The 27,883-nt window shown below is 40.1% G+C and overlaps 1 protein-coding gene across 1 annotated transcript in view; it reads left to right on the top strand.

Moving 5' to 3' along the window:
• The first annotated feature begins 3,710 nt into the window (after positions 1-3,710).
• SCEL (sciellin) overlaps positions 3,711-27,883 on the top strand; it is an 83,276-nt gene continuing 59,103 nt past the window's right edge. Inside the window, exons 1-8 of the mRNA XM_040991266.1 lie at positions 3,711-3,787; positions 5,542-5,659; positions 8,375-8,434; positions 12,634-12,702; positions 15,653-15,721; positions 16,312-16,350; positions 17,223-17,309; positions 19,617-19,682. Coding sequence (XP_040847200.1) covers positions 3,745-3,787; positions 5,542-5,659; positions 8,375-8,434; positions 12,634-12,702; positions 15,653-15,721; positions 16,312-16,350; positions 17,223-17,309; positions 19,617-19,682 — 551 coding nt within the window. The 5' untranslated portion in view covers positions 3,711-3,744. The remainder of the gene's footprint in view (positions 3,788-5,541; positions 5,660-8,374; positions 8,435-12,633; positions 12,703-15,652; positions 15,722-16,311; positions 16,351-17,222; positions 17,310-19,616; positions 19,683-27,883) is intronic.

Below are 27,883 nucleotides of genomic sequence, written 5' to 3'. Positions count from 1 at the left end.
CATTAACGTTGTTTCTGGTCTGTGTACTATCAGGAGTTCCAGGAGAGAGGAGGCTTAGCAGTAGTGGAATGCGGGCAGAGAAGCCAAGGAAAGGTGAATGTCTGCAGCTTTATAAGTGTTCCAGGTTATTCGTTGCATGTCTCTTAGGATAACTTATATTTTGGGGGAAGCTGGGACATAGGTCTTCAACTTAACGGATGGACTTAAGGGTAATGACCATTTGTTCCCCTTTGGATTATGTTTGGTTGGATTATGATTGGTTGGGTTCCCGTATGGACTTGTGATCTGCTATTTCTAGTATGCTCTGTTATCACCAAGCTTGGTTAAAAAGACTCCTTAATAAACCTTAGACATATCTGGTGTGATCTTGCTCACACCCTGAAACAGTGCTCAGTCTTTCTAGCTTCAGGCCCATCATTTCTTCCTCTATGCTATCAGTAACCTGATGTTCACGTGTTGCCTGCACAGGCACGTTTTACTTCAGACTGATTAAAAGACAGAAGTAACCTTCCTGAGGAAAAAGGGTCAGATGGAGTTTGAATACTTGAAGGAGATGGGAAGTGCTGGGGAGCAGAAATGAAAAGTCAGGAGGAGATCTAATGGGGAGAAGAGAGGTGTTGACCTCAAGACGGGGGAAGTAATATACTGGGATCTAATATACATCTTTGACCCTCTATAACAGATAAGGGAACTTTTCACATGAAAAGTATATTTGTTTAGAAAAGTTAGCTCAAACAGTATGGATAGAACATGATATGTATAAGTGGATATCTGAATCTTAGTGTTAACATTCAATTTTTTTAAAAGCATACTTAATTTTATAGCTAAAGGGGCAACTTTTTATTTAATATATTTGTTTTATAGATAAAATACATATTTATGTGGATAGTAAATATTAAATAATGGTGTTTGCATATATTATATTTTTACAAGAGCATGCTCCTTTGAAATGACAGAAAACAGATGACCAAATAATTACTAACTTTTTAAGATGGTGTTGAATATCATATTCTCTTATTAGTGACAATCACCACTGCATAATTTCAGAACATTTTCTTTAAATCCAAAGATATTTTATTTCCATTAACAATCACTGTGCATTGACCCTCCCCAAATGCTGAGTGAACATTAATATGATTTCTTTCTTTGGGATTGACTTTTCTGTGCATTTCAAATAAATTTATGTAGTCTTTCATCTTCGGTATGTGGCTTTCTTCATTTTGCCTAATGTTTCAGATTTTATCCATGTAATAACAGGAATCAACACTATGCTTTTTTTTTTTACTCCATTGTGTGGCTATACAACACTGTGGATCCACACATCCATTGATTGTTATTAGGGTTGTTTCCACTGTTTGAACAATATGTGATGCTGTGCCCATTTGGGTTCATGTTTTTGAGTGGAAATCAGGGAACCCAGAGAAAAGGCAATCCTGTGATGATTTCTATTATTCAGTGATCCCTTGAGCTGAATGGGTTAGCCAAGGGTCCCAAGGGGCTGGGCCAGACAGAGGCAAAATTTAGGATTAGTTGGGATTTAAATCTATACTTACATTTCTCTTTATCTTTCCTTCTTATCTTTTTGTAACTCCAAGTGTATGCAATGGAGGACTCCTTTCTTGATCTGAATGTGCAGCTGTTCAGATTCAGGTCTATTCCATTTCTTCTGTGTGCTGATCCATATGTCTTTTAGGTCTTTTCTCTCTGTTGTCCAAGATGATAGTGCAAAGGCACAAATTAATTAAAAGTTATTGAAAACTTACTCTGTGTTTGATAATCATTTGATATGTTGTATATGCTATTCCGTTTGATTTTTCATAACAGCTCTATTTTACCTCATTTTTGAGATGAGGGACCTGAGTTCATAAAGGTGTCAGTTAGTACATGGCATCATTTAAATACAGGTCCCTGTAACTTCAGGCTTTTGGCTCTTAGTGTTGTGAACATTTGCAGGTCTCTGGATAATGGTCCCTATAGTACATTGGCTGCTAGATCTTGTCTTAGGTTGGATTCCCTAGAAATAGTAACCTGTGACTTGAGGAAGATGTGCTCTTAGGAGAAGGGACCAAAGGAGAGGATGCAGAAGGAGCTGAACAAAATGTTCTCCTGAGTTTCAATGGGATTCTATCCCAGAATTGCCTTATTGCCATACTCACTTGTTTCTTCCTTGAGATTTTTTTATCCTGAGTCAGTTGGCTGGGGGTTGTATTGGATGGGGAGGCTACGGAACTGGGGAGGCTACGGGACTAGGGAGCTCCATCAGCAAAGGGAAACTTACCAGAAACTTATCAGCTTGGACCTGCCCAACCATGATCAGGTAGAGACCCACATGGGTTCTATGATAGTTTGCATACCTTCTGACTTTCTAAATGGAGACTCCTGGGGGGAGAAAAAAGATCTAAAGCAATGATTCCCACGTCAGGTCCTGAGGCAAGTTGTTTCAAGGGAAAGTTTGGCACAGGACAATGGGAAATGGAAATTTTGAGAACCTACAAGTTACATTGCAGACGAACATTGTCTGAGGATTATCTTCAGTCTGGTAGCACTCACGAATCCTACAAAATGATCTCTGTCTACATAATTCATTTGAAATCATGACAACCTTATGAAGTAGATGAACGGTTTCATTAGCCCCATTTTATAGGAAGGTTAAGTAGTTTACTTATCAAACTTGAATGTGATAAAGCTGGACCTAGAACTGGTATCTGACTCGGGCGTCAAGTGTCTCTGCAGTATCCCACCTCCTGTCTAGTTGGGTGGACACTGAAAAGGACAACCACCACACCCAGGGTGAGGGCCATCTCATTTCCCTCAGGAGAAGTTCTGGAGAAGCCCAGAACTAACCAGACCTAGTGCCCAAGACTGTCACGTCTTTAAAACCCACCAAAATTGCCTAATTTTAGTTTATTTTAACCATGAAAGAAAAATATATGAATGTAAATAATAATAATGAGCATATAAAATGTATCCAGGTTGGATTGTATTGATGTTTACATAGTCATCAAACATAATTTGTAATTTATTTGGTGAGTGGAATGGAGTGTGGGAGTACAATGACAAAATTGTCCACACAGCCATGCTTCAATTTTGGGTACTGTGTTAATCTAGGACTAACCATGGAAAACTTATTTCAGTGGAGAAACCATGGGACAACTTATTTCCCAGCAGAGAACTCGGACTGTCCTCCATGGCTAAGGAACTCGGGCTCTCCCACATGGCAGTGCCTGAAATTACCAGTGTCTTTCCTTCTAGCTACACCTGAGTCTTCTGGATTTGTTCTGACTTCTCCAGAGAAGGAGGCAATGAGCTCTTCTTGTGCTCTTCAAACTGTGCTGTGTATTTTAGCACACGAATCTCTTTCCTTGCTGTGATCAGACGCCTGTCAAACCCATCTGTTTGTGCCTGCTTCTGTTTTAACAGAAGGCATAGTGCATAGTCATTGATTGAGTCAATGAGTTGACTTATTGCCTGATTCAACAAGTGGCTTATTATACAACACTGGGTACACTAAATGCCCCCAGATCCCACTTTATCCATCCTCAAAATGAGCATGTTGAAGAGATGAGCTCTCAGGTTCTTAGGGGTAACTTCATGTCATGTATTTGTTATACCAGATCTTGTGACTTTCTGAATGTCATTGAAAAAATGTCTTTTAGCCATATACCATCTCTGACAGATTCTTAGACTCATTGTTCTGTTCTCTTCCAGCCCTATTGTTTTTTTAGATCCTTACTGGAAGGCAGCATGTCCAGTTTTCCTTTAAGCAAATCATCTCCCACAGGAAATGGTAATGTAGACAATGTTTCTTTCACTCAGAAAACTTAAAAGTTTGGGAAAGCCAATTCACTGTCCTAATTATTTTTTTAAAGATTTTTTTATTAGAAAGGCAGAAAGGGAGGGGGAAGTCTTGTGCCAGAGCTGTCATCTTCCAGAAAGTCTCCAAGATGACAAGCACAAAGGAAGAAAGGCACCCGTTACATGTTCTCTAGGCTTCTTGGGAAACAGAGAGTTGTTCTTTGGCTGCATACATGTGTATTTATGAGAAGGGTGACATTTTAGATGTCAAGGGAATGGATACTGTTCAAAAAGGAATGCCCCATAAATGTCACCATGGCAAAACTGAGTCTGCAGTGTTACCAGCATGCTGTTGGCATTATTGTTAACAAACAAGTTAAGGAAAAGATTCTTGCCAAGAGAATAAATGTGCATATTGAGTATATTAAGCAGCCAATATAGCTTCCTGAAACAAGTGAAAGAAAATGATCAGAAAAAGAAAAAAAGCCCAAGAGAAAAGTGTCTGGGTTCGACTAATGTGCCATCCTGCTCCATCCAGAAAAGCCCATTTTGTTAGAATCAATGGAAAGGAGCCTGAGCTGTTGGAACTCATTCAGTATGAATTCATGGCATAATAAGTGCAAAAGGAAAAATAAAAGTCCACTGAGAGAAAAAGGAAGAAAGAAAGAAAGAAAGGAAAAAAGAAAGAAAGAAAAAGAAAGGAAGGAAGGAAGAGAGGAAGAAAGAAAAAAAAGAAAGGAAGGAAGGAAAGAAGGAAGAAAGACAGAGCAGGAGGAAGGAAGAAAAGGAGGGAGTGAGGGAGGGGGAGGCAGAAAGAGAAAGAAAGTGTGTGTGTGTCTCTGAGAAAGAGAGAAAGAGAGAGAGAGAAAGAAAGAGAGAGAGAAAGATATTATCTTTCATCTGCTGGTTTAGTCCCCGAAGTAGCCATGATGGCTGGGGTTAGGATGGAGTGCAGCCAGGAACTCCATGCAGGTCTCCCATTATGGATGCCAGGGCCAAAACACTTGAGCCGTCTTCCACTGATTTCCCAGGCACATTTGAAGGGAGTTAGACTGGAATTGTAACAGCCAGGAGTTGAACTAGTGCCCATATTGGATGCCAGCGCAACAGATGGTACCTTAACCTGCTGAGACACAGTGGTGGTTCCTATTCTAATTCTTCAATAATACTGAATGCTTAGAAACAAGAGTCTTACTAAGGTACATTTCTAGAGCTTAAAAAAGAAAAACAAGCGTATTAGAGTTTTTACTCATGTAACTGCAATATAAATTTTTTTTTCTATTTCTAAAGTGTGACCTTCTATACTTACTGCTCCCATGAGATCAAAGAATGTAGTTGCCTGTAATCAAATATTCCAGGACTTGTTGGTTGTTTTTTACTATGTACTATAAAAACAGTCATGTGTGCTGCCAAGATGTATTTCATATGGACTACACTTATCATCCCCACAAAACCCTGGCCTGGTTTATCCCAGACTGGCAGTTCCACTTTCTCAGGAGTAGTATAGGGCTCTGTGAGCTGCACTGGCAGTTTCAGTTGGCACCTAAGCAATTTTATATGCTATCTTTGATGATGAGGTATGGGATTTGTTCTTTCTTGCTGGTGTGCCCTGCTATGAGACAGTACTGACTTGTTAGTCTAGAACTAATGCTGGCCGATCAGATGTGACTCTAGATTTTCAGGTTGACAACCCACATCCAGCTTATCACTGCAACTTCTCCTAATTTCCCATCTTTCTGTTGGTAGCGATGAAAAGCACAACTCAAGGGACTGCGCTGAGGCAACAGGGCTTTCATGAGGTGAACAAAAGAAGGACTTTCTTACAAGATAGCAGCTGGATCAAGAAACGTCCTGAAGAAGAGAAGTAAGGGGGCGTGAGAAGGTTGGGTGGCTGGATAAGCAGAGAGGCACTCTGCTGGGGAAGCCAATGGCCATCTGAATGGTGATTGTTTCACAGCCAACTTTTGGTGAGATATAGATGGCTTAAATTGGTTCTACTAGGTGTTCAAGAATCTGTCTTACTATCTGCAGCATACATTAGAGAGCATGAATCATTACTAAGAAGAGCATGGCTGTCACCTGGAATAGATCGTGTGCTTGCTGGATAAACTGAGAATACGTGATTTTCATAGTTAACAGTAAATAAAAAAATAATAATAGTTACATCTACTACAGGGAGATTCCAGCTATGTGTCAATCTTGTCAGTTGAGAAAAACATATAATAATGTGATTTGAAATTTAATAGTGATTTATCTAAAGTGTCTATATGCACATGTGAAATTTATAACTCACTAACTCATTTCAACCCTTGCTAGAGCCATCAATTTGTGGTTATTAGAAGGGTGGGAAATGTGACCTTACTTTAGAGGAGAAAACACCTCTGGCAGTTTGGTTTGCTTTAAGTATTGTTTCTGCTAGGTGCGTTTTTAAAGCTCTGAATATTACGATCACAGACATGTATCCTCATTGCCAATATACTTATATTTATAATAGATATTTTCCCTATCCTAAATTTTTACACATAATAAGTTAGATACAGAGTATAAATGATATGGGCATATGTATACAGTTTCTTATTTCCTAATGTGTCAGGTTTGATGCTAGATCCTCTTAATATGAAGAATCACCTAATATGACAACAAATACACAAGGTGGATATCATACCATAAATTTACAGAAGAGGAAGCTAAAGCTCGGAGAAGTTAGGAAACTTGTCCAGTGGCTTTCAGCTACTAAGTGTTGTAGTTGGAATTTTCATAAGACCCATTGCATTTAATTTCATCAGTGTTTCTTAACCATGAGCAATTTTACTGCAACGGACTTCTGACAATGTTAGGGACATTTGTGCTTGTCAAAATTGGGGCTCACTATGGTATTTGTGAGTAGAGGTAAGGGATGCTGCTCCAAGTCCTATGATGTACTACACAGCCTTACAGTAAAAAAATGAACAAACCTAATTTGTCAATAGGCCTGAAGCTGAGATACTCTACATTATGGGACACTAATTCTAAACTTTGTATAAACTGTTGAGACATAGCTATTTGATGGACATATTTCTGTTATATAAACATACCTGTGGCTTTCCTTTTCATTAAATTTTATTACTTTAAGGAACTGTTAGGGTACTTATAGAGACTACCTTCCGGAGTTAGCACTAAGGGGACAGAAATCACTTCTGTGAAACAGCACTTCCTGCATCTGGTGGAGTCTGGCGTGTGTTTCTGTTTTTCTGTGATGTCAAATGTAGATAATACATTTTGGTTTATAAATATTTACACAGATGGGTGGCCATAGAGACATCTAAGACAGAACAAACTTGGTAAGAATTTGGTTTCATGCCAAGCAAGTCTTTCTGGAAAGGGCCAGAAAGCCAACATGGCTGGCACTGCAAGCATTCATTGAAGGGAAATTGGCCTCTCCAATTCCCACTGGCTCCATTCTGGACTGTGTGTCCTGATTCTTCTTATGTAGGAACACACCTGGTGTCTCTTACTTTCTCACCAACTTGGGAAGGGATATCAAGGCAGATGGGAAAGTCTTTGTTGGGTCTTTGGGGGTGTTTCTGGCAGTGTTTCAGTTTCACTGTCCAGCTGTCTTTTTAAGTTGCTCACCACAATTATTTTATAGCTTTATTAAAAGTGATTCCAAAGTGTTGAGTAATATTAGTAGAGCCAAACCAGGAAAAGTGGTGTTTCAAGTTTGGCTAGGTTGACATGAAAAAGACTCAGGTAATTATTCTTGTCTCAAGTCCCAAAACTCAACTACTTGTTTTGACATTTCTTAAAATTATCTGTGCCTTTGGGTCTAGTGTACTAAATAAGAAAGAAGGACGTGGATTGGAGATTTTATTTGTAAATGTTTATTACAGAGTTGGTCATTAGGAAAAGCAGATGGTGGAATAAAAAGATCTGGTGCTGAGATTCACCTCTGTAACTTGCAGAATTTGTGATCCTAGGAAAGCTACAGAATCCTTGATCCATTTTCTCATCTGTGAGTTGGATTTGACAGTGTTCATCCTATTTAATTCACAAGGTAATTTAAGAACCAAATAGAGAAGCTATATATTCTCACAGTTCAAAAAGAAACTTGAGAATGATGTTAGCCACAAACATTAACATTTGTTTTCCTGTGAGTTATCAAAGAAAACAGCCAAGTCCATTAAAATACCCAGACATAATGGAATTAATTAATCTTAGGCAATATTTGTAACAATCTTTTGATTTTTCCCTTCCTGTATAAAAAATGGCTCTTCTAATTGATATAAAGTAGATACCTTGTGCTCCCACATTGTAGTAAAACAACAACAAAATGAAACAAAACACTCATTCATTGTTGAATCATGTGGAAATCTCATGGGATGAATGATCATCTGTACTGACAAGCTTGTGTCTTTTTGCCATGCTCTTGCAAGTAGTGACTGGTTCAAGTAGATTTATAGCTGTGTTCTTGTGCCTGAAGTCAAATGAATTAGTTCGAGCTTGCCAAACATTGTTGAGTTCTCTCCCATCTCTTTAATTCAGTACTTAACAAATATTGTGATTACTTTGTTATGTGATACGATTCTGTTCTTTTCCTTAGAGACGAGAACTATGGTAGGGTGGTACTCAATCGACACAACTCCCATGAAGCCTTGGACAGGTGGGTGCTTACATTGTTCACAAGAACAAAAAGGTGTGTAATATTGCTAGCCTAAACAGAAAGATAGTCCTCTGAGAAGACTTGTTTAGAACAACTGAATGCTTGTGGTCATCTTCAGACTTTCCCAAATGTCTGGGCACACAAAAGGGAAGCTGTGAGGCTATCTGGGATTTCCACACGAAAAAAAGATGTGTCTCCGATTTATGCTACTGGAAAGACAGTCTTGAAGAAACAACTGTAGAGTGGACTTTGTTTATGGCATAGTAGATTTCTGTATGGAAATTTTTGGGCTTGTGAGTAAACAGATTCCCACAGTTGCAAATTAGTAGGAAATTTTAGGTAAAAGTAGCTATCACAATGATGCAAAAAAAAAAAACACCTCAGGTTGATCAGATAAATAATATCCTTATTTTAAAAACACACTTATGCACACATATGTGTAAGAAACCAAACCAAGAAGGAGAAGCTGATTGTTTATCAGAACCATGTTCCGTCTGGTTTAGTAGCGGAGGATAAAGCAGAAGACGGAGCTTCACATTTTTAGTGTATGTCTTTGCTCATTTGCTGTTGCTTTACTAGAATACCTTAGGAAAGGTCATTCATAAAGAGTGGGAGTTTGTCTTGTGATTCAGGGAGCTCAAAAATCCAAACACATGAAGCCAGTGCCTGCTTAGCATCTGATGGGGGCCTCGTGCTAAGACCAAGAGCTGTCACATGGGGACAGGGAACAATGTGCTAACTCAGGTCCCCTATCTCTTTTTAAAGATTTATTTTTATTAGAAAGGCAGATATACAGAGAGGAGGAGAGACATGGAGGAAGATCTTCTGTCCGATGATTCACTCCCCAAGTGACTGCAACAGCTGGAGCTGAGCCAGTCCGAAGCCAGGAGCCAGCAGCTCTTCTGGGTTTCCCACATGGATGCAGAATCCAAGGCTTTGGGTTGTCTTCAACTGCTTTCCCAAGCCACAAGCAGAAAGCTGAATGGGAAGTGGAGCTGCCGGGATTAGAACCGGCACCCCTATGGGATCCCGGGGCGTGCAAGGCGAGGACTTTAACCACTACGCTATCGCACCAGGCTCCCCTATTTCTTTGGAAGCCACTAATATCATCATGGAAGCCACACCTTCGTGACCTCATCAAGCCCTGATTATCTCCCAAAGGCCTTACCTCCAAATATCATTAATATGAAGTTAAGGATGAAATTGTTCATACATTATTTTTTATTGTTAAAGATTTATTTATTTTTATTGGAAAGGCAGATTTACAAAGTGAAGGGGAGACAGAAAAATCTTTTTTTAAGATAATAAAGTAATCTTTTGATGTTTGCATAGTTGAGAGTGATGCATGCTCATGTGGACTACCAGTAGGGTGGGGAGAGTCGAGGAATGGACGAAAGCAGATGAGACAACTTCCTACAATCTCCTTTTTTCTTCTGGTGTCTGGAAAAAGTCAGGAGAGAAGGAGAGAGAGCCTCTCAGATCAACCCAACCACATCAGTGTTGAGGAATGGGGGAAGGCCACCTGCTGTCATCCCAGGGTCCCCGATGTGCAGTGTGCTCCGATACTGCCCAACTGGTTCTGATAATTCTGAGATGCTGTTCATTTCATTGCTCCAAGGTTGAACAAATCTTTCTCAGGCCCATTGGCTGACATAGTCCACTTAGAGCCTCAATTCTTCCAGATACTTGTCCAGGAAAGCTGTCTAATTTGTCTGCCTTCCATGGTACTAGATGTTCTCTGCAGTTCAATGAACTGGTTGTCATGTCCCCCATGAGCATGTAGGCATACTGTCTACCACATAGGCCTCAGTAACTGTGGACACCCAATTCTGACACATACATTCTATGGTCAACCACATATCCTCTGATTTTCAGCAAGACAGAAAGATGTTTCATCAGCTAGCTCACTCCCAAAATAGCTGCAATGGCTGAAGCTGATCTGATCCAAAACTAAGATTCAGATGATCCTTCTAGGTCTCCCACTTGGGTGCAGGGTCCCAAGGCTTTGGCCATCCTCTTATGCTTTCCTGGGCCATAAGCTGGATGGGAAGTGGAACAGCCAAGAAATGAACTGACACCTGTATGCAATCCCCATGCTTGTAGGTAGAGGATTAGTTAGTTGAGCCAATAGACTGACCCCATATATAAATTCTTGAGTAACATATTCAAATTATAGAAGAGTACATACAACTTATTTTAGTATAAGAAGAGCTTGATAGCATCCATGTTTATTTTATTATGGAACTATATTGGTTTCCTAAGCCCTTCTTCTTGATGACCAGCATTTTGACCGAAGCAGCATATCAAGTTTTATTCTCAAGAATGTACATCCTTATGCCATAGCCATTTTCTTCTTGACCTGTAACTAATATCACAGAATATGTTTTCCTAAAGGAGCAGGGGAATTATTTTTCTCCTTTTTACCCATAGAATGGCCTTTGCCAGTTTTCCATTTACAATGGTGTAGTTCTTGTTGTTCACTTAGCAGCCTCCTTGGAGCACCTACTGTATACTATACTGTGACAGATGCTGTGCTTACACAAGTGTCTACATGGCCTTAAGGAGCTCTGGTTTTCATGGGATAAGAGCTGAGCCTTAAGTACTATTTATCACGCAGGGTGCAACTGTAGTAGTGTGTGGGGCTCTCCTCTGCATGCTGGCATTCAGATTTGCAAGAGAGAAGGGTGGGGTAAAGGGAGGGGTGGGGAAGGGAGAGCACACCCACCTGTAGTTTCACTTGCTAAGTGAAGTAGTGGCCAGGACTGAGCAGGTATAAAGCTGAGAGCCAGGAAGCCTAACTCAGCGGCAGGGCCTCAGCTACTTGAGCTATTGCAGTCTGCCTCCCAGAGTACATATTAGCAGGAAGTTGGAATTGGGAGCAAAGCATGAACCTGAATTAGGCATTCAGTTATGGGATGTGGACTCTGAAGTAGCATCTTCACTGCTTTGCCAAGTGCCTGTCTGCCAACGTTTAAAATTACACCTGAAGTATTGATAGTGTTTCTTTTGATTCAGTTCTTTAATGTGTTGGTTTCAAATAACGGTTTGAAATGAAAGCACAATAAATTATGACATTCTTCCCACAGCAAGCTTACTTTCGCTGCCTCACAGGGTTAGATGAGGCATTACACAGCCCTGTTTGTCCCTGTGGTTCGTTGCCTTTTCTGTGGTCATTTCTATTACTGGGCATCTTATTCTCTCTTCCTTTATTGTCTGGCCCTGTTCTCTTCCACAATTCTGTCTTCTCTCCTTTCTCTGCCTCCTGTCTTGATTTCCCCCAGCACTCTTTTTCTTTCTTTCCCTATCCATTCTTTCCTTCATGTCCCCACTTTGTTGTCATTTATTTTCATCTTTTCCTGTTTGTTTCTTTTCTTCCTCTTCCCTCTTTCTTCAAGTAAGTTGTTTTCTTTCAATACTGTTTGAGGTGCTCAGTGTTGAATAACATAGTGTGGCATTTAGCCCATTGTGCAGCTTGGTGACACTGACACCCTGCAAACACACAGCGGAGCTGATAAGGGGTTGAGTTCCTGTTGGGAAAAAATAGTATCGGCAAGATTACATGTTAACAGTCATTTTGGACATCGTGCTGTTTGCTTTATCCAAATTTGAATATGTTACATTGCAGTGAGAAATAATTGGATCTAGCAAAGTATCCTTTATTGGGCCCACCGCGGTGGCGCAAATGGTTAAGGTCCTTGCCTTGCACGCCCGGGATCCCATATGGGCGCCAGTTCTATCCTGGCAGGCCCGTTTCCCATCCAGCTCCCTGCCTGTGGTCCGGGAGAGCAGTCAAGGACGGCCCAAGGCTTTGGGACCCTGCACCCACGTGGGAGACCCGGAAGAGGCTCCTGGCTTCGGATCGGCATAGCATTGGCCGTTGCGCCCACTTGGGGAGTGAATCATCGGACGGAAGATCTTCCTCTCTGTCTCTCCTCCCTGTATATCCACTTTTCCAATAAAAAATAATAAAAATAAATCTTTTAAAAAAAAGTATCCTTTATTAGTATAGGGAATTGAGTCAGCTGTGGTTTATTCTAGCCAAACGCAGGTCCAGGAGGACCAGATAGTCCAAATATGTCATTCCCTAATAAAAATCTACATTCATGCCCAATAGATCAAGGTTTTGCCAAATGTATGACAGGTTTTATAAATTACTTTTTATAATTTATTTGATCTCCTGGAATTTATTTTTGCTACAGGAAGATTAATGAAAGAGATGAGCCAAAAGCCACTTTGAGCCGGTACAGATCTGATGATACTTTGGACAGGTAAGCTGCTTTGAATCATGAGTAAGAGCATATTAAAGCCCGTTTCTTACAAAGCTATAAAATATGTACATGCTTACCAATATAAGTTTTAACAACGGGCATTTTATTTCCAGGAACAAAAGGCTGTAAGAATTGAACTGTCTTCCTTAAAACTTGAAAAATCTTGAATAGGTATCACTGTTTACCTAAAATCTTTCAAATAGTAGATTGATATGGAAACTCCTGAGATACTAATTTGAACATTGATGGGGAGACACTGAATGGAATCTGTCAGTTCAATGGAAATGGAAGACATGGTTAATTTTCTGAATGTGTATAGCACTTGTTTCCACTTTTGAGACTTTCATTCTATGTTGGAGACATAGCAATTTCTGTGCAATTACTTTGAGGAGAAGTGGCAAATCTTAACGCAATGTGTTAATATACTCTACATAAAGATATTAGCACTTTAGAAAACTCTTGGCAATTGAGCCATCTGTTGGTTTCCTGTTCTGTCAGGAGAAAATTCTATTCACGTTAGAGTATAAATACCAGAAACCGTATTTTTAGATAAGGTTTGATAGAGATGTCTAGAACAAAGTTAACATCCTCCGTTCATCTGAAAATCATGATGAATGTGTACTGCTATTGGAGACCTAATATTTGTAGCAGATGTGCTGAGGCTCGTATCTTCTACTTGACATCCATGCCGTGCCAGTGTTGTATACTGTAGCAAAGGCATGTGCCTCTGTGTTTGTCATTGGCCCATGAGTCCATCTCCCGAGTAGAGAAATAGCACTGTCTAAAAGAGCTGGCCCGTTTCTTCATTTTCAGCCATGTCGGAATGACTTGCCTGAAGTGTAAGATCTCACCTCCACAGCAGTACACAGAAAAGGAGACGAAGTGCTTCTGCACGTGCGTGCTGGCCTGTGACAGTGAGATAATTAGGAAGCAAAAAACGCAGCCACGTGGTGTCTGCCAGGTTCTTATCAAGATGAAGCTTGGGCTGGAAGAAATGCAGTCATAGACAAACTGGTGGAATCATTTTCAGCCTTAGATGCTAACTGGCATCAGCACAGGAGCTTCTCGACTGCACAGATGCTGTGGTTCTGCCATTGTTCACTCGTCCATCCTGATATAAAGAGCCTGAGATGGGACTCATTTTCTCCTAGCCAGCAAAGTGATTCTAATATGCAACAAGAGTCTAAACCATCTATATCGACATGCATTTTATTTTTACAGGCCTTAAGTTGCAGATTTGGGAGAAGTGACCTGGTTAGGTCATTCCAAAGACAGTTAGTGTGAAAATTGATATGAAGAAGAGAACACAGGTCTTGTTAACAGGGTTCCTATTTTTACAATGCAGACTGTTTCCAAATTGTGAGATGTGAGATCATTTTGGCAGAGAAGATAATCAGATTTAGCTGGTTGTGTCTGTGTATGTATATGATGCATTTTAGTAATAATGCACTAGTTTTTCTGACTGCGAGAAGATTTCACTGCTAAAATATACATACATGAATAAAAATATGAAGTGTCTTAAAAAAAAATGTATGTGTATAGATAATTCTTGTAGCATCCAGTGTGACACAAACCCTGCAGGTATGGAAAACCTAGGTTAGGGTGCCCCCTTGTGTTCTATTGTGAAAGTACCACTTTTCCTTTGTTTTGATTATGTGTTTATCACCTGTCTTCAAGACCGATTTATATTAAAAACAACCTTTTCATAATTCAAATCTGAAGAAATTTAGTTCTGTGAAAATGTAAAATAAATCTCCTTCAGGTCTCCGTGTTAGAATGGTGTTTAGGTTTCTTTCCATTACTGTGGATTGGCTTGACCTTATGGTGGCATGAAAGAGATTACGAGAGATGAAGAATGAGAACTAAAGAGAGAATTCAAAAGAGAAGTGTTAAGATAACACAGCAGTGTTGAGGACAGTCATTTTTTGCAGAATAGCATATATGAATGACTTTGAAGATAGGCCACTTCCTGGCTATCTGGACAATAAAAATTCACCCAACTTGATGAACCTCCATTTCTCTATCTTTGAAATGGGACAATTTCTCCTACCTCATAGAGATTACCTTAATGATGGATAAAAGTTATGAAGTGACTGGAAAATAATAGTAGATAACTATTTTTTCACTATATGCACTAATGCCTAAACAGTTTCACAATGTGGAATTTTGAAACTTCATTTAGTTTAACATCATGCTCACTTGATCATCTTTGATACTAAGGTTCCATGTACTTGGAGCAGGTGGGGTGTTTTCAATTCACCAGGGTAGCAGTTCCTCAGGACTGCTACAAAGTCCAAGTAGTTTCCAAAGAAGACCCAAGATTTAAGATTCCTGTCTAGAGAGAGGGAGGGAGAAAGAATGAATGTTCCATATGCCGATTTATTCCCAAAATTGTCCCTCTTGAGCTAGGATCCAGGAGCTTTGTCTAGGTCTCCCACATGGGTGACAAAGCCCACGTACTTGGATCATATTCTGCTTTCCAGGCACATTAGCAGGGAGCAGCTGAGACTTCCATTGGTGTCCCTATGGGACGCATTTGCCCTTATGTCATGGTGCTGGCTCCCAAAGCATTTCTTAAACATGATTCAGAATGCCATGGATGCCATTTGCTGTCATGGGAAGCACTGCCAATAACTGGAAATTTCACTCAACAACAATGAACGTAAACCGATTAATGCATTATATGTTCAGTATGTCAGAAGAGACGAGCAAAAATCATCTTGTTTTTAAAGTTCCAAACTACATTTAAAAAGCCTCATGTGTGTGTTAATATATGTGTGAGTACATATTTATATTCAGTCCAAAGTGATACTTTGTTCAGATGGGGAACACATAAAAAGCAGTTCTCTTTAATAGAGACGGGATGTAGGGGATTGTAGCATCAAAAAGCTCTGAAAGGAGTTAATAATCTAAATGTTTATCCAGGCTGTTGTCTTGTTTCTTCACAAAGGATCTCAGAGAGAAATGATGCTGCCACAATCTATAAGGCCAATACCCTGGATAACCGATTAACCAATAGGTACCAGTGTCTACTAACTTTTGGGAAGGCTCGAGGGCAATCTCTTATTGATTCTGCATATTTGCTTACAAATCTTCAATTTGACTAAGATCTTTCTGTTAACTCATACCTTCTATATTTTTAACACAAAAGTTCTGGGGTGGAAAACTTTGCTCCTGCTCAGGGCCGTGGGAAATTCTTGTTTCCTTACTTAAAAATCAATTCATTGTTTCAGGTCATCAGGCTCTCCACTTTTATGTTTTTTGTACAAGGTGCCCTGGTGGTAAGATGATGAAACACAGGCAAATGCAAATGTTACATTCTTTTGGCTACAGAGAGATGGCAGGATCCACAAATTATAAGCATCGGGTTCAAAAGTTCCTGAATTTTCTGGAGACACAATTTTCCTTTGGAATCAAAGGTCAAGAGACACAAAGAAATTATGACATCATCTTATCCAATTTTCTAAAATACTGAGGCTTTGTTTTTCTTTCTCTGAAATAATTTCCAACTTTTAATGATAGCTCTAAATTCATGAGTAATTTCAAGTGGACATACAAATATTAACTCTTCATTGCCTCTGAAACTTTATCCCTGCTTTCTCTTATCAGGAATATGGCGACATTTAAATCACCAGGAGCAACCAAAACGTATGTACTTTTCTAATTGAAGTATCTGTGTTTGGGTGAAGAAAAGCTAGGCCACTTGGTAGTACAGGATAGAGACTAACGTGATGGAAAAAGCTTCAAATGTCTGCCTTCTAGATTTTGATAGAAAAATATTGCTGTCCCTTGTATAAACAGACACCAAGCTTAAGTCATTTTTTTATTTTTAAAAATCTAGCTTGCTTACTTCTTTCCCACAGAATTTGTCTCCCTACTTCTGCAGCACCTGCCTTTTTCTGCCCTTCCAGTTCACTTTCACTTTCCTTCCCAAACTCCTCCACAATTCCTCCTTCTGTGAGAAATGGGTCATGAAACCCTGAGTCTGTTAACAATCTATTGGCATCTACTAGAGACCCTAAGCGATCTAAATTAGATTTTTTAAAATGTAATTAATTTTCAATGTGTAGTTATTCATAAAGTCCCTTTCACACTAAAACATACCTCTCACTGTCTGAGCTAGGCCTGCTTCCATTATTTGAGGGTTATAGATAGTAATGAATGCCGAAGAGAGATTTAAAGTGGTAGTTTTCCAAAATGTCCTTAATGTATTAGAAAAAAATTACAATATCATTTTTAGTCACAGTGTAATCACAGTATTAAAGATTTATGAATATATGGCATATCAGATTCATTGGCCTGAATTCTAGAAGATTAACATACAGAATGACTTTTTCCACTTCCTTCAGTTTTATCTGGTTATGTGACAGCCTGGCAATTTACACAATAGATAAAATAGGAGAGAAGTATTATCCATGAGACTTTTAGTGGTGGACAGAGGGGCTCTATGTCCTTTCAAAGAGGGGCAGGATGAGTAAGATAGAGGAATGTGATGCTCTGTTGTGTTTGTCATTAAACAGGCAGCCTGGCGGTCTATTAAATGCAACCACCACCACCACCACCACCACAGCCTCGGCCCCTGCTGCCACCCCTGTCAAGAAAAAGAGGTATGGTGGGTTACTGGTGATGCTCTCTGAGGGTCGGTGCTGTGTTTATCCCTTACCAAATCCTTCCCAGAGATCCTGCATCCTGCCATCCTCAGACTTCAGTCCTGTCTGTGACTCTTGTCTCCTTTTCAAATATGTGGTCTTCTGTCCATTTCCCCAAGACCTTTGGATTTCCATGTGCATTTGTAGTGATAGAGTTCCAGTGTTAAAGGACAGGTGACCATTGATCACAGCTTCCACAGAGTCCTATCAAGGAGTACCTCAGGCTGAAATAATGGTTGACACACTGGTGCCAAGCTCCTGTGAGCAGCCTGCTTCTGTAAGGCTTCCTCTGCTATGTGGATTGGTCGGGTTCTCCCAGGACAAAGTGACAAACCTTCTCTGGAAACACCTGTTTGTGCTCAAGTAATTACTACCTCTTCCTCTATCTTCCCTCTGGCCTCTCATGATCTGTTTGCAATGAATTTCATCTTTCTGTTGAACTCTCCATCCAATTTGAGAAGGAGAGAGAGAGAGAGAGAGAACAAGTTGCAAGAGTAAAAGAGTGGGGGACCTGGCATGATGGTTCAGTGGCTAAATCCTCACCTTGCAAATTCTGGGATCCCATATGGGTGCTGGTTCATGTCTTAGCTGTTCCACTTCCCATCCAGCTCCCTGCTTGTGGCCTGGGAAAAGTGGTGGAGGATGGCTGAAAGCCTTGGGACCCTGTACCTGCATGGGTGACCTGGAAGAACTTCCTGGCTCCTGGCTTCACACTGGCTCAGCTCCTGCCGTTGCCAGCCATTGCAAACACTTGGAGAATGAACCAGTGGATGGACTGTCTTTCTCTCTGTCTCTCCTTCTCTTTGTAGATTCCATCTGCCTTTCCAATAAAAATAAGTAAATCTTAAAAAAAGAATGAAAGAGCTTCCATCTGCTGGCTTACTCACTGAAATGCCCATAAAACCAAGGTTGGGTCAAACTGAAACTATGAGCCTGGAACTAATCCAGATCTCTCAGTAAAAATTGTCCTAAGAGAGATGCACACTTACAAAGCTGCAAACCTTCACTTTTTCTTGGCTTCTCTGTCCACATTCCATTACTGCCAGGCCTCCCTCTCCTAGAACTATAGAAAATGCACAAATTAGAAATACAAAGCATCTTCGCATTCACATCTTCATTGACTTCACTGAGTAGCCCAAGCAGTGAACAGAGGGTGAGGAATACAGATACCAGGGGCCATGCTCAGGGGCTACCTGTCCTCAGAGTCTGTCCATGGGAAGACAAAGAACAGGCAGGTACTGAAGAGGACGAGAGTTAGACTGCCAGAGCGACATAAGCATGCAACCAATTGAGAGAGCCCAAAGCCTGGGTCTTCCTCGACTGCTTTCCCAGGCCACAGGCAGGGAGCTGGATGGGAAGCGGGGCTGCCGGGATTAGAACCGGCAGCCCATATGGGATCCCGGGCATGCAAGGTGAGGACCTTAACCACTGCGCCATTGTGCCGGGTCTGAAACATTTCAGTCTAGTACTCGTTGTACCAATTTTGCTTTGACAGACGAGACCAGCTCTCACTCACCGTGCAGAAAGGTGAACTCTACTGCGGCTGGTTTCCACCCCATCTGTGTTCAGTCCTGTGATGCCTTGGGATAGTCAAGGGTTTAAAATCAGCTCCTCTGACCTCTTTATCCCAGCCTTCCCTTGTCCGCTCAGCCTTCTCTGACTTCTTCAGCATCCGCATTTTTTGTTCAAATATCAGTTTTTTAGATAAAGCCCTTAGTTATTTCTACCAATTAAAATAATATTCTTGTAAGATAAGGGAGTTTTGCTAACTGAGGCTAAAATTGTTTTTACACTGCTGTGGTATTCACTTGTGTTTTCAGTATTCTTATGACTTACAGTTTTGAACCACACATCATTTAAAAAATTCTATTTTGAATAGATCACGGGATATGTTGTCATTTCTGTGAATAATTCAACCATACAGAAAACTGGAGAGAACAGTACAGTTAACAACCATGAACCTATTGTCTAGATTTAACAATTGTATTTTTTCTAGATTTGTGTCAGATGTATTTTTAAGGCAACATCCATATTTTTCATAGCCAAAGGAAATGAGAAAAGGAATTGGGGAATCAGAGAGCCTGAACTATAAGACAGTTATTTCCTATTTCCTTTATGAAACATCTTTAAATTTCCAAGTCCTTACATAAAACAATCTCATGGCCTTGTTATCTGTTAGATTATTTTCCGCTTTTCCTGAGAGGCATGTGGGTGGCATCAGCCTTGCAAAGCACCAGGTTCATGACTGATGTCATTTCTCCACAGACAGTCTTGGTTTCCGCCTCCCCCTCCTGGTTCTAAGGCCACCCCCAGCACAGCAGCCAGCCGAAGGTAAGAGGAAGTCCTTCACTAGGCACATAAATAACATTGGCAATGTGGGTGCTTTGGAGTAAATGAGAGATGATTTTGTGAACTCTGAATGATTTGGTGCACAGTAAGAGTGAGAACTGGGTGCAAGTGTCGCTGGTTAGGAATGTAGCAAGCTCTAAGGGGTTGTCTTAGTTTGTTGAAATAGCCATAAAAAAGTGCCGCAAACCGGTGGCTTGAACGAGGATGTTATTTCCCAGAGTTCTAAAGGCAGAGGTCCAAGATCAGGGTGTCTACAGGAGAGTTTGTTGCATGTTCTGCCTGATTTCTGGTGGCTTGCGGGCAGCCTTTGATATTCCCTATTTCACACGAGCATCAATCTATTGTCTCCCGTGGTGCTCGCCCTACGGTGTCGCTGAGGGCCAGTCTCCTCTGCTCATACAGCCACCAGTCTGACAAGCTTAGAGTTCCATCTTGCACCAGTATGACCTCATCCTCACGTAACTCTTCAGTGAAACTTTTAACAAAATGGATCACGTTTGTAAGGAAATGTGGGCTAAGACTTCATCGTTTGCGTTTGTTCGGCTTGGATGTGGCAAGGAACACAATTCAACCCTTCATAGTGGGCAAACCAGTTCAGCCCCAGGCAGCGATCCAGCGCAGGCTCCTGATCTTCAGCCACCTCCAAGCTGTGCTAGAGCCAAGCAGCTGAGGGGTGAGATGTGTGACAAGTTTCTTGGAAATGCTGTGATAAATGAGCTTTTCTTATCTCGTGTTTTTGTGGAGAGCAGTAGTTACAACAAAAATTATAGAGGAGGAGTAGGACACCTTGTTCTGTAATTTCCATGTGAGGATAGTAACAGTAATTCAATTTAACAAATGGCTACTATGTACCAGATATTGTTCTAGAATCTTGGGAATGTTATCAGTGAACAAAGCATGCAGCCTGAACTGTAGCCTTCAAAAAGCCTATTCCGCAAATATAGAACTGCCGCAGAATGTGCTGTCACAAACACAGGAAGGAAAATAGGTCTGATCTGAATTGACTTTTGGTATCAAAAAATGGCTCGCTGTCTCTATTGTTAGAATAAATTCACCAAATGTTTTCATGTTTTCCAGGATATGCTTTCCCAGTTTTAACCTTTGGAAAAAGAGTACTATTAAACTAGGTGATTGTTTCATTTTAGCTTGGTTTATTTTCTAAATATTTCATGTATCATGCAGTCGTCAATGTCTTTAATTTTTAAATAATAGCAATATTTGGAGATGAATGGATTGTATTATTATTTATAATATGTTTACTGACTTAATTGTCAATAGACATAAAAGCAAATGTTGGTTTTTTACTCTTGTCTGTTATCTGTTACGTACATCTGTATATAGCTGAATCAAATTATTAGATATATTGAATAATCACAACTTGGAATTAGATATATCTTCTGTTAAAATAATTTCTTTTAAATGACGAGAGACAACTTGCAGTTATACAAACCACCAAGCATGGGTTATATTTCTAGTTTAACATATTCTTTCCCTTAAGCTCTTAAATATTCTTCTCTGGGTTCTACCTTACATGGAAGTACCAAAAAGAGAAAAATGTTAATTAGCAGCTCTGTTTATTACAATTTTTATGCTTATATTTTTAACATCCATCCAATTTTGTATGATAGACAATAGCTGGCAATTTTCTTAGAGATATTTGTGACTGACTATAAACTAACTTCTTATTTTTGTCCTCTGTTTATTCTACTGTTAAGATTGGCTTCCCTTATAATGAGTGACTGGTTAAGTGACTGTGTTCAAATATGGAAGGAGTGCTCATGAGTTGCCATCTCGTGTTTTCCATGCCTGTTGAGCACACGAATCTCATTGGCAAAGAACTCATGGTGCTGGGCTTTGTGCCCTTACAGTTTATGCAGTGCTGGATTTTCTGGATCTGATTTACATGGAAGATGGCATGAGTTGTGCTCCTATTTCTGATACCTGGCTTGGATCCATTGCATTGCAACTAAGGAAAAGAGGAGATTATCCAGCTGAGATGATCAGTTTAGCTATCCATTCCTTTTTGTGAATAACAAATTATTAACACAATGGCTAAATGAAAAGTCGGCCCTTAGAGGATCAGAGATAATGTCATGGCAAGCTTTCAGGGAGGGATGGGATTATAACTGTGCAGCAATGCCTTTGATTTCTAAGCACTTTCCTTTGGAGGAACTCAAATTATAGTTTCTGTTTCTCACCTTCAATGCCAGCACATTCTCAGGGCTGATAAATAGTGTTTCAGTCAATGCTGATAAGTAGAGCAAGTATTATGCAAGGAAAGGAAATGAGCTTTACAAAGAAATCTTTGTATTCAGAGCAGTACAAAGAACAATAATTCATCAAAAATAATTACAAATAGAAGACTATGTATTTTAGCAACAGTTAATAGCTGTGCTAAACTCACTTCCTCTTATTTTTCTCCCTTTTCTCTCTCCTGTTTTCTGAAAACAAATCCTTCAATACTGATATCCTCAATTTATTTTTCTTTTTAAAAAGATTTTATTTATTTATTTATTTGAAATTCAGATTCACAGAGAGATGGAGAGCAAGAATAGTTCATCCCCTAACTTGCATCCTGAATGACTGAATAGTCAGGCATGGGCCAGACCAAAGTTAGGAACTCTGTCTTAGTCTCCTACAGAAAGAATCTAGGTACTTGGGCCATCGTCTGCTGCCTCCCAGGAAGCTTTTGTAGAAAGTTAGATGGAAGCCTGGAGGAGATGGCTGTTGAATCAGGTGCTCCAGTATGGAATGTTGGCATCCCCAGCAGTAGCTGAGCTTGGTGTTCTACAGTGCCCGCCCTTCCCCCTCTCTTTTCTGTTGTTCACTTTATGAACATTTCTTTTGTCATCATGTAATCTTTTCCTGAGCTTTTGTTTTCTCCTACCTGCTCTCTGTGCAGAACACCTGCAAAAGCCACCACATTTCCCTTTTTCTAGGAACAAGTCCTTTTTGGAGCTGTTCTTCCCTTGACTTATCTGTAGTCTTTAATATCATAGATCATCTCAATCTTCATTTCTTTTTTGCCTGATATAATATAGAAGAAATCATCTTTACTTGTTTGGATTGAAAACTTATGTTGGCACCATGTTTGGATAAAATGCTATAACTTCAACTTTGTAAACTACACCCAGGGGTCTTGAGATTTTAATGAGTAGAACTCATGATACTATATCTGGGGTGGGGGACATCCAGCCTACAGGCCATTTAAAGCCTGTGAACTTATTTTTTCTGACCCTACCAAGACATCACAGGTGGGATTTGAAATTCAATGGGTCTAAAGCGGGGTAATTTAAATTTGTTGATTATGTATGATGTTATGCATATCCAAATGACCCTTGGAATAATGAGGTTGCCTATCCCTATGTATACATGTATGATGATGACTTTGCACATCTATCCTTATGTTTTTATCTATCTCCACATATCTGTAATTAGGCCAGCATCTCTAAGTATTTATTAACACAAAGGCAGTAAAGTGAAACAAATTAGAAATTTAAGTTTCTAAAATAATCTTACTTTTAAATGTTTATTTACTTGAAAGGCAGATTTGCAGAGAGAGGGAGTCTCTCTCTCTCTCTCTCTCATACACACACACACACACACATATACATAAGTCTTCCATCCTCTGGTTCACTACCAAAATGGCCAAGATGGCCACTGCTGAGTGTGGCCCAAGTGAGGAATCTGAAACACTGTCTCAATCTCCCAAATGGTTGTAGGTCCAAGGACCTGGGCCATCCTCTGCTATGCTCCCAGGCACATTACCAGGGAGTTAGATTGGAAGTGAGGCAACCAGGAATCAAACCTGTGCATGTATGGGATACAGGTGTCCCAGGCAGCAGTTTAACCTGATGTGCCATGATGCCAGTCCCCCCCCACAAAAAAATCTTATTTTAGAATTAGAGAAAGTTCCATTTCCTAAGGCAAGTATGTTATGTAATTAGTTCTTGCAATGAAAGGATTCTGACCTCAGTACTGTGATTCCTCAGAGAACTTTCAAATAGATCTACCATTATGACCCAGCTAACTACGGCTGGAAAAACATCCAAAGGAAATGGTGTTAGCAGCTGAAGGAGTTACTTGTATTCTGATGATTCTAGCAGCCAAATTCACAAGTTCAGATATGGAATCAACCTAGAGTTAGATTTTTGATCAACTGATAACTGGATAAAGAAAATGTGCTGCATATACACTATGGAATATTGGCCATAACAAATAAAATGCTGACATTTGACAAAAGAAGGAAGGAAAGAAAGAAGGAAAGGGACAAGGAAGGAAAGGGACAAGGGAGGGAGGAAGGAAAAAAGGATACAATTGGAGAATATTATGCTAAGTGAAATAAGCCAGGCCCAAAAAGATAAATATCATGTTTTCTCTTTTATGTAGCTGTTAATATATGGAGAGAGTTATAAAAATCCATAAATGACATATCATTTGATGAATAGTTTCAAGTAGTACTTCATGGAATCACATCATATAAATGACAATATACTCTTATTTTATACATTTGAAAAAAAGAAAAGAGAGGGAAAGTGAGGACTCTTGTGGTGTTAGTAGTGCCTTGTTTTTAGTTTTTGATGTTGCTTTTGTTTGTGATCAGATGATAAAAACACCCTTCATTTTTACTATGCTTCTGGGCATTACTTGGTATGTATATTAGTATATTGCATTTCAACAAGTTATTTTTAAAAAAAGAGAAAGAGTTCAGGCTTGGGCAATCAAATAAAATTTCAGAGTAAAGAATTGACTGTCTTTGAAAGCCTCTCATTTCATTTTTGATAAATATCAAAGAGTGAAGCTGTAATTCATTTCAGCAAGGCATGGCCTGTAATATTTTGAGCTTAAATAAAACTTCCATCTCTCCTGGCTGATTTCCAAGCTTTCTCTGTGGCTATTGTGTTTCCAGCCCTATGCATGAAAATATTCTCTGCCTTCTTTAGTCTCTTGCTGAGAACAGAGATGACACAGTATAGTGTTTTATATTTAAATATGCCATAGGATTTTCCTCTGAGTTTTAATAAAGGCTGTCAGAACATGTATTTTCTTTTCATTTTAATCAGAACCGAAATTGTCAGCTTTATAACAATTGTTCGTGGTTAATGTTCACTTCTCCTATCAGACCTCTATTTCACTGCTTGTCCTCCTTTTCATGTATGTCTTTTCTCAAAAAAAAAAAAAAAATAAGTCCCTAAGAACTTGATAGCCTGACTGTACAGCTCCATTCAGCGGGCATCCGTCTCTCCCCTTCCCAGCTGATATTCTCAGACGCAATTAGATGCTTGCTGTTTTCGGTTTCCTCTGATCACAGGTGCATGACATTGGCTCCTTTGAAAGGTCATTCATGACCTGACTGATCATCCTTGTTCACGTGTTGCTGTTACAACTATTTGAGCTTTTGGAAGGCACGCTGAGTAGTCATGCCTATATGAATTCTTCTGTCACTGTCTTAAAAATCAGGCTCCCAACTCACTCTTCTGGGTTTTCTGTCTCTAGTCATTCTTCCAGAGTCTCTTTTAGTACTTTATCATCCTTTAGACAGCCTGAAATGTTGTTCCTAAAGGCACAAAGCCTCTGCTTCAGCTTTCGCTGCCTTTCCTTCTGTTTCCCTCTCCTACCCTTCTGGGCTCTACCATTCAGCAGTATAATTCATGTTTAAGATGGCCATTTATTCACTATCCACCCCATCTTTGGGGTGGATGAGTTATCCTTGGATGACCGGATGCCTGCTTCACATTCAGGTGATTCAGTGCATCAAAAGCACTGTAGGGCCTGGCGCTGTGGCCACATGTTAGGCTTCTGCCTGCTGTGCCAACATCTCATATGGGGATGGTGTGAGTCCAGGCTGCTGCACTTACGATCCAACTCTCTGTCTGTATATGCGATTCACCTGGAAAAGTAGTGGAAGATAGCCCAAGTGCTCAGGCTCCTGCTCCCATATGGGAGACTGGAAGAAACCTGGGCTTTGGACCCGCCTGGTACTGGCCATTGTGGCCATTTGGAGAGTGAACCAGTGGATGGAAGATCTTTCTGTATCTCCTTATCTCTCTGTAAATCTGCTTTTCAAATAAAAATAAACAAATATTTTTTTTAAAAAAATCACTGCAAACTCAACTGGTGATAATGAAATACATAATTCTCTATTTTTAAAGATTTATTTTATATTTATTGTTCTCTATCCTCACCTACTCCCCCTTTGTTAGTTGTTGACCAGCTATTTAACACTCTGAAAATTTGAAGCTATTCTTGTTATCTTTTCCTCTATAACCATGATTATACAGTCTGTTAATACATACTCTAAGTTCTTCTTTAAAAAAAATCTGTTCGTTTGTTTTGAAAGACAGAAAGGAAGAGACAGATATAGAGATCTTTCATTCACTGGTTCATTCCCCAGGTGACCACAATGGCTGGGGCTGGGCCAGGCCAAAGTCAGGATTTTCATCCAGGTTTTCTACCTGTGTGCAGGGACATGTCTGCTGCTTTTTTCCAGGGCCATAAGAGGGCTGGATCGGAACTAGAAAAGCTGCCCAGGTACAAACTGGTGCCCTTATGGAATGCTGTCTTTACAGGCAGTGGCTCCACCACTGTGCCTTGCTGCAAGCTGCTCAACAATTGCTTTTTCTAAATTTTAACATTTTTTTATAAATGTAATTAGGGCAGATTTTATGCATTCCATATGTACAGTTAAATGCTTCTTAAACCCATGCCCATCGCTCCACCCCTTTCCTAGTCCTCAGGCCTTTTCTGTACCCTAGTTATAATCATGTGAATATGTTCCCTTTATTCTCCCTGATGCCTACTCACCCATTTCTTTCCCACGCTTTGTCAAAGTAGTATTTATGAAAGGGTAACCGGGCCCTGTTATTGTCCTACATAAAGATCACAGTGACTTGTTATTGCTTTTATAAACAATGATGCAAATTCTTAGCATTGATTGCTAAGATCACCCCTTCACTGCTCTCCTATGCTCTCTATTCTAGTTGCTTAACCTGCTTGAAATTTACCAGTCTCCCACCCCTGCACACCCTCAGCAATATTGTTCTTCCATTTGCAGTGTTGTCTTCCTGTCCATTAGGTCACATTGCTTTGTCAAATACCATGTGTGATAAGTTTAAATAGTGATGTGTGGTTGCAGAAATAACAGCAGTACCTTGCAGAAGCTGAAGCCAAATGATGTGAAATGGAGTGTCAGAAATTCCTGTAGCTTTGTTGATCACTCATTGGGTACCACTCACTGATCTTACTGTTTTGCCCATCAATCATCTCCTCATTTATATCTTCTTCCTCCATTCTCGGTTTTCTAGCCCCTCCCAAATTCCTGTTATGCCGGGGGGTTTAGTTCTTTCTCTGCCATGTCAGGCTATTGTTAGATAGCTAATCTCAGCATCATAACTAAATGTGAACATGTAGTCACTGTTTTTTTAATAATGCAGTTCCACAAGCGCGGAGATTTTCCCTTCCACCCTCACCATTCCTCCTCCTCCCAACGGTTTCCCCAACCCCCCATATTATTATAATAGTATAGTCCTTCAACAGCAGTCGCAAGTTCATCATTCTGCTGTTGAAATGTATCACGACCTTGTGGGTATAGATAGCGGTAAGAAGTCCAGCATCCTACTGGCAAGGTATATTTAAGTTTCATTAGTCCTTCTGGGAGAAACATTTTATGCTATCTTTTACAGCAAAAATTGTTCTTTCATGTCAGAATAATAGGAATATCAGCTAATCATTCTTAAACCATCGATCTGTCGCTGACTTGTCTTTTACTTCCCTTCATTCAGCCTTCCCTGTGAAGTCATGGAATTAGAGAGCTGAGGGAGATAAAAGATATGGCCATGAGGTGGCAGTAGCATTCTGAGAGCTCACAGGGGTCACCACCCAGAAGTGGAGGAGAGAGCAAGGGGGGTCCTCAGAGACTCCCTCAGAGAGGAGAAGCAGAGAGGAGCCTACATGTGTAGGTGAGATCAGATATTAGTCTGGTGGGCAGTTCCCAGGTCAGAAAATTTCAAAAGGTGGCTGCAACATGGGATATCTTATAGCCCTCAAAGTTAGTATGGCTAGCAAATCACCAGAAGCTCATGTCTAGTGTGGGTGGTCCCAGGAAGAACATTTGATGTGTGAGAAAGCTGTTGTGATAAGGAGAGGTTCTAACAGGGCCTTGGGAAAGCATTTAAGTAGAGCAA

Source organism: Ochotona curzoniae, unplaced genomic scaffold, assembly GCF_017591425.1.
Source record: "Ochotona curzoniae isolate NIBS_2020 unplaced genomic scaffold, NIBS_Ocur_1.0 contig_64, whole genome shotgun sequence".
Taxonomy (NCBI): domain Eukaryota; kingdom Metazoa; phylum Chordata; class Mammalia; order Lagomorpha; family Ochotonidae; genus Ochotona; species Ochotona curzoniae.
Note: the sequence above shows the minus strand (reverse complement) of the source record. Positions and strands in the feature narration are given on the sequence as shown.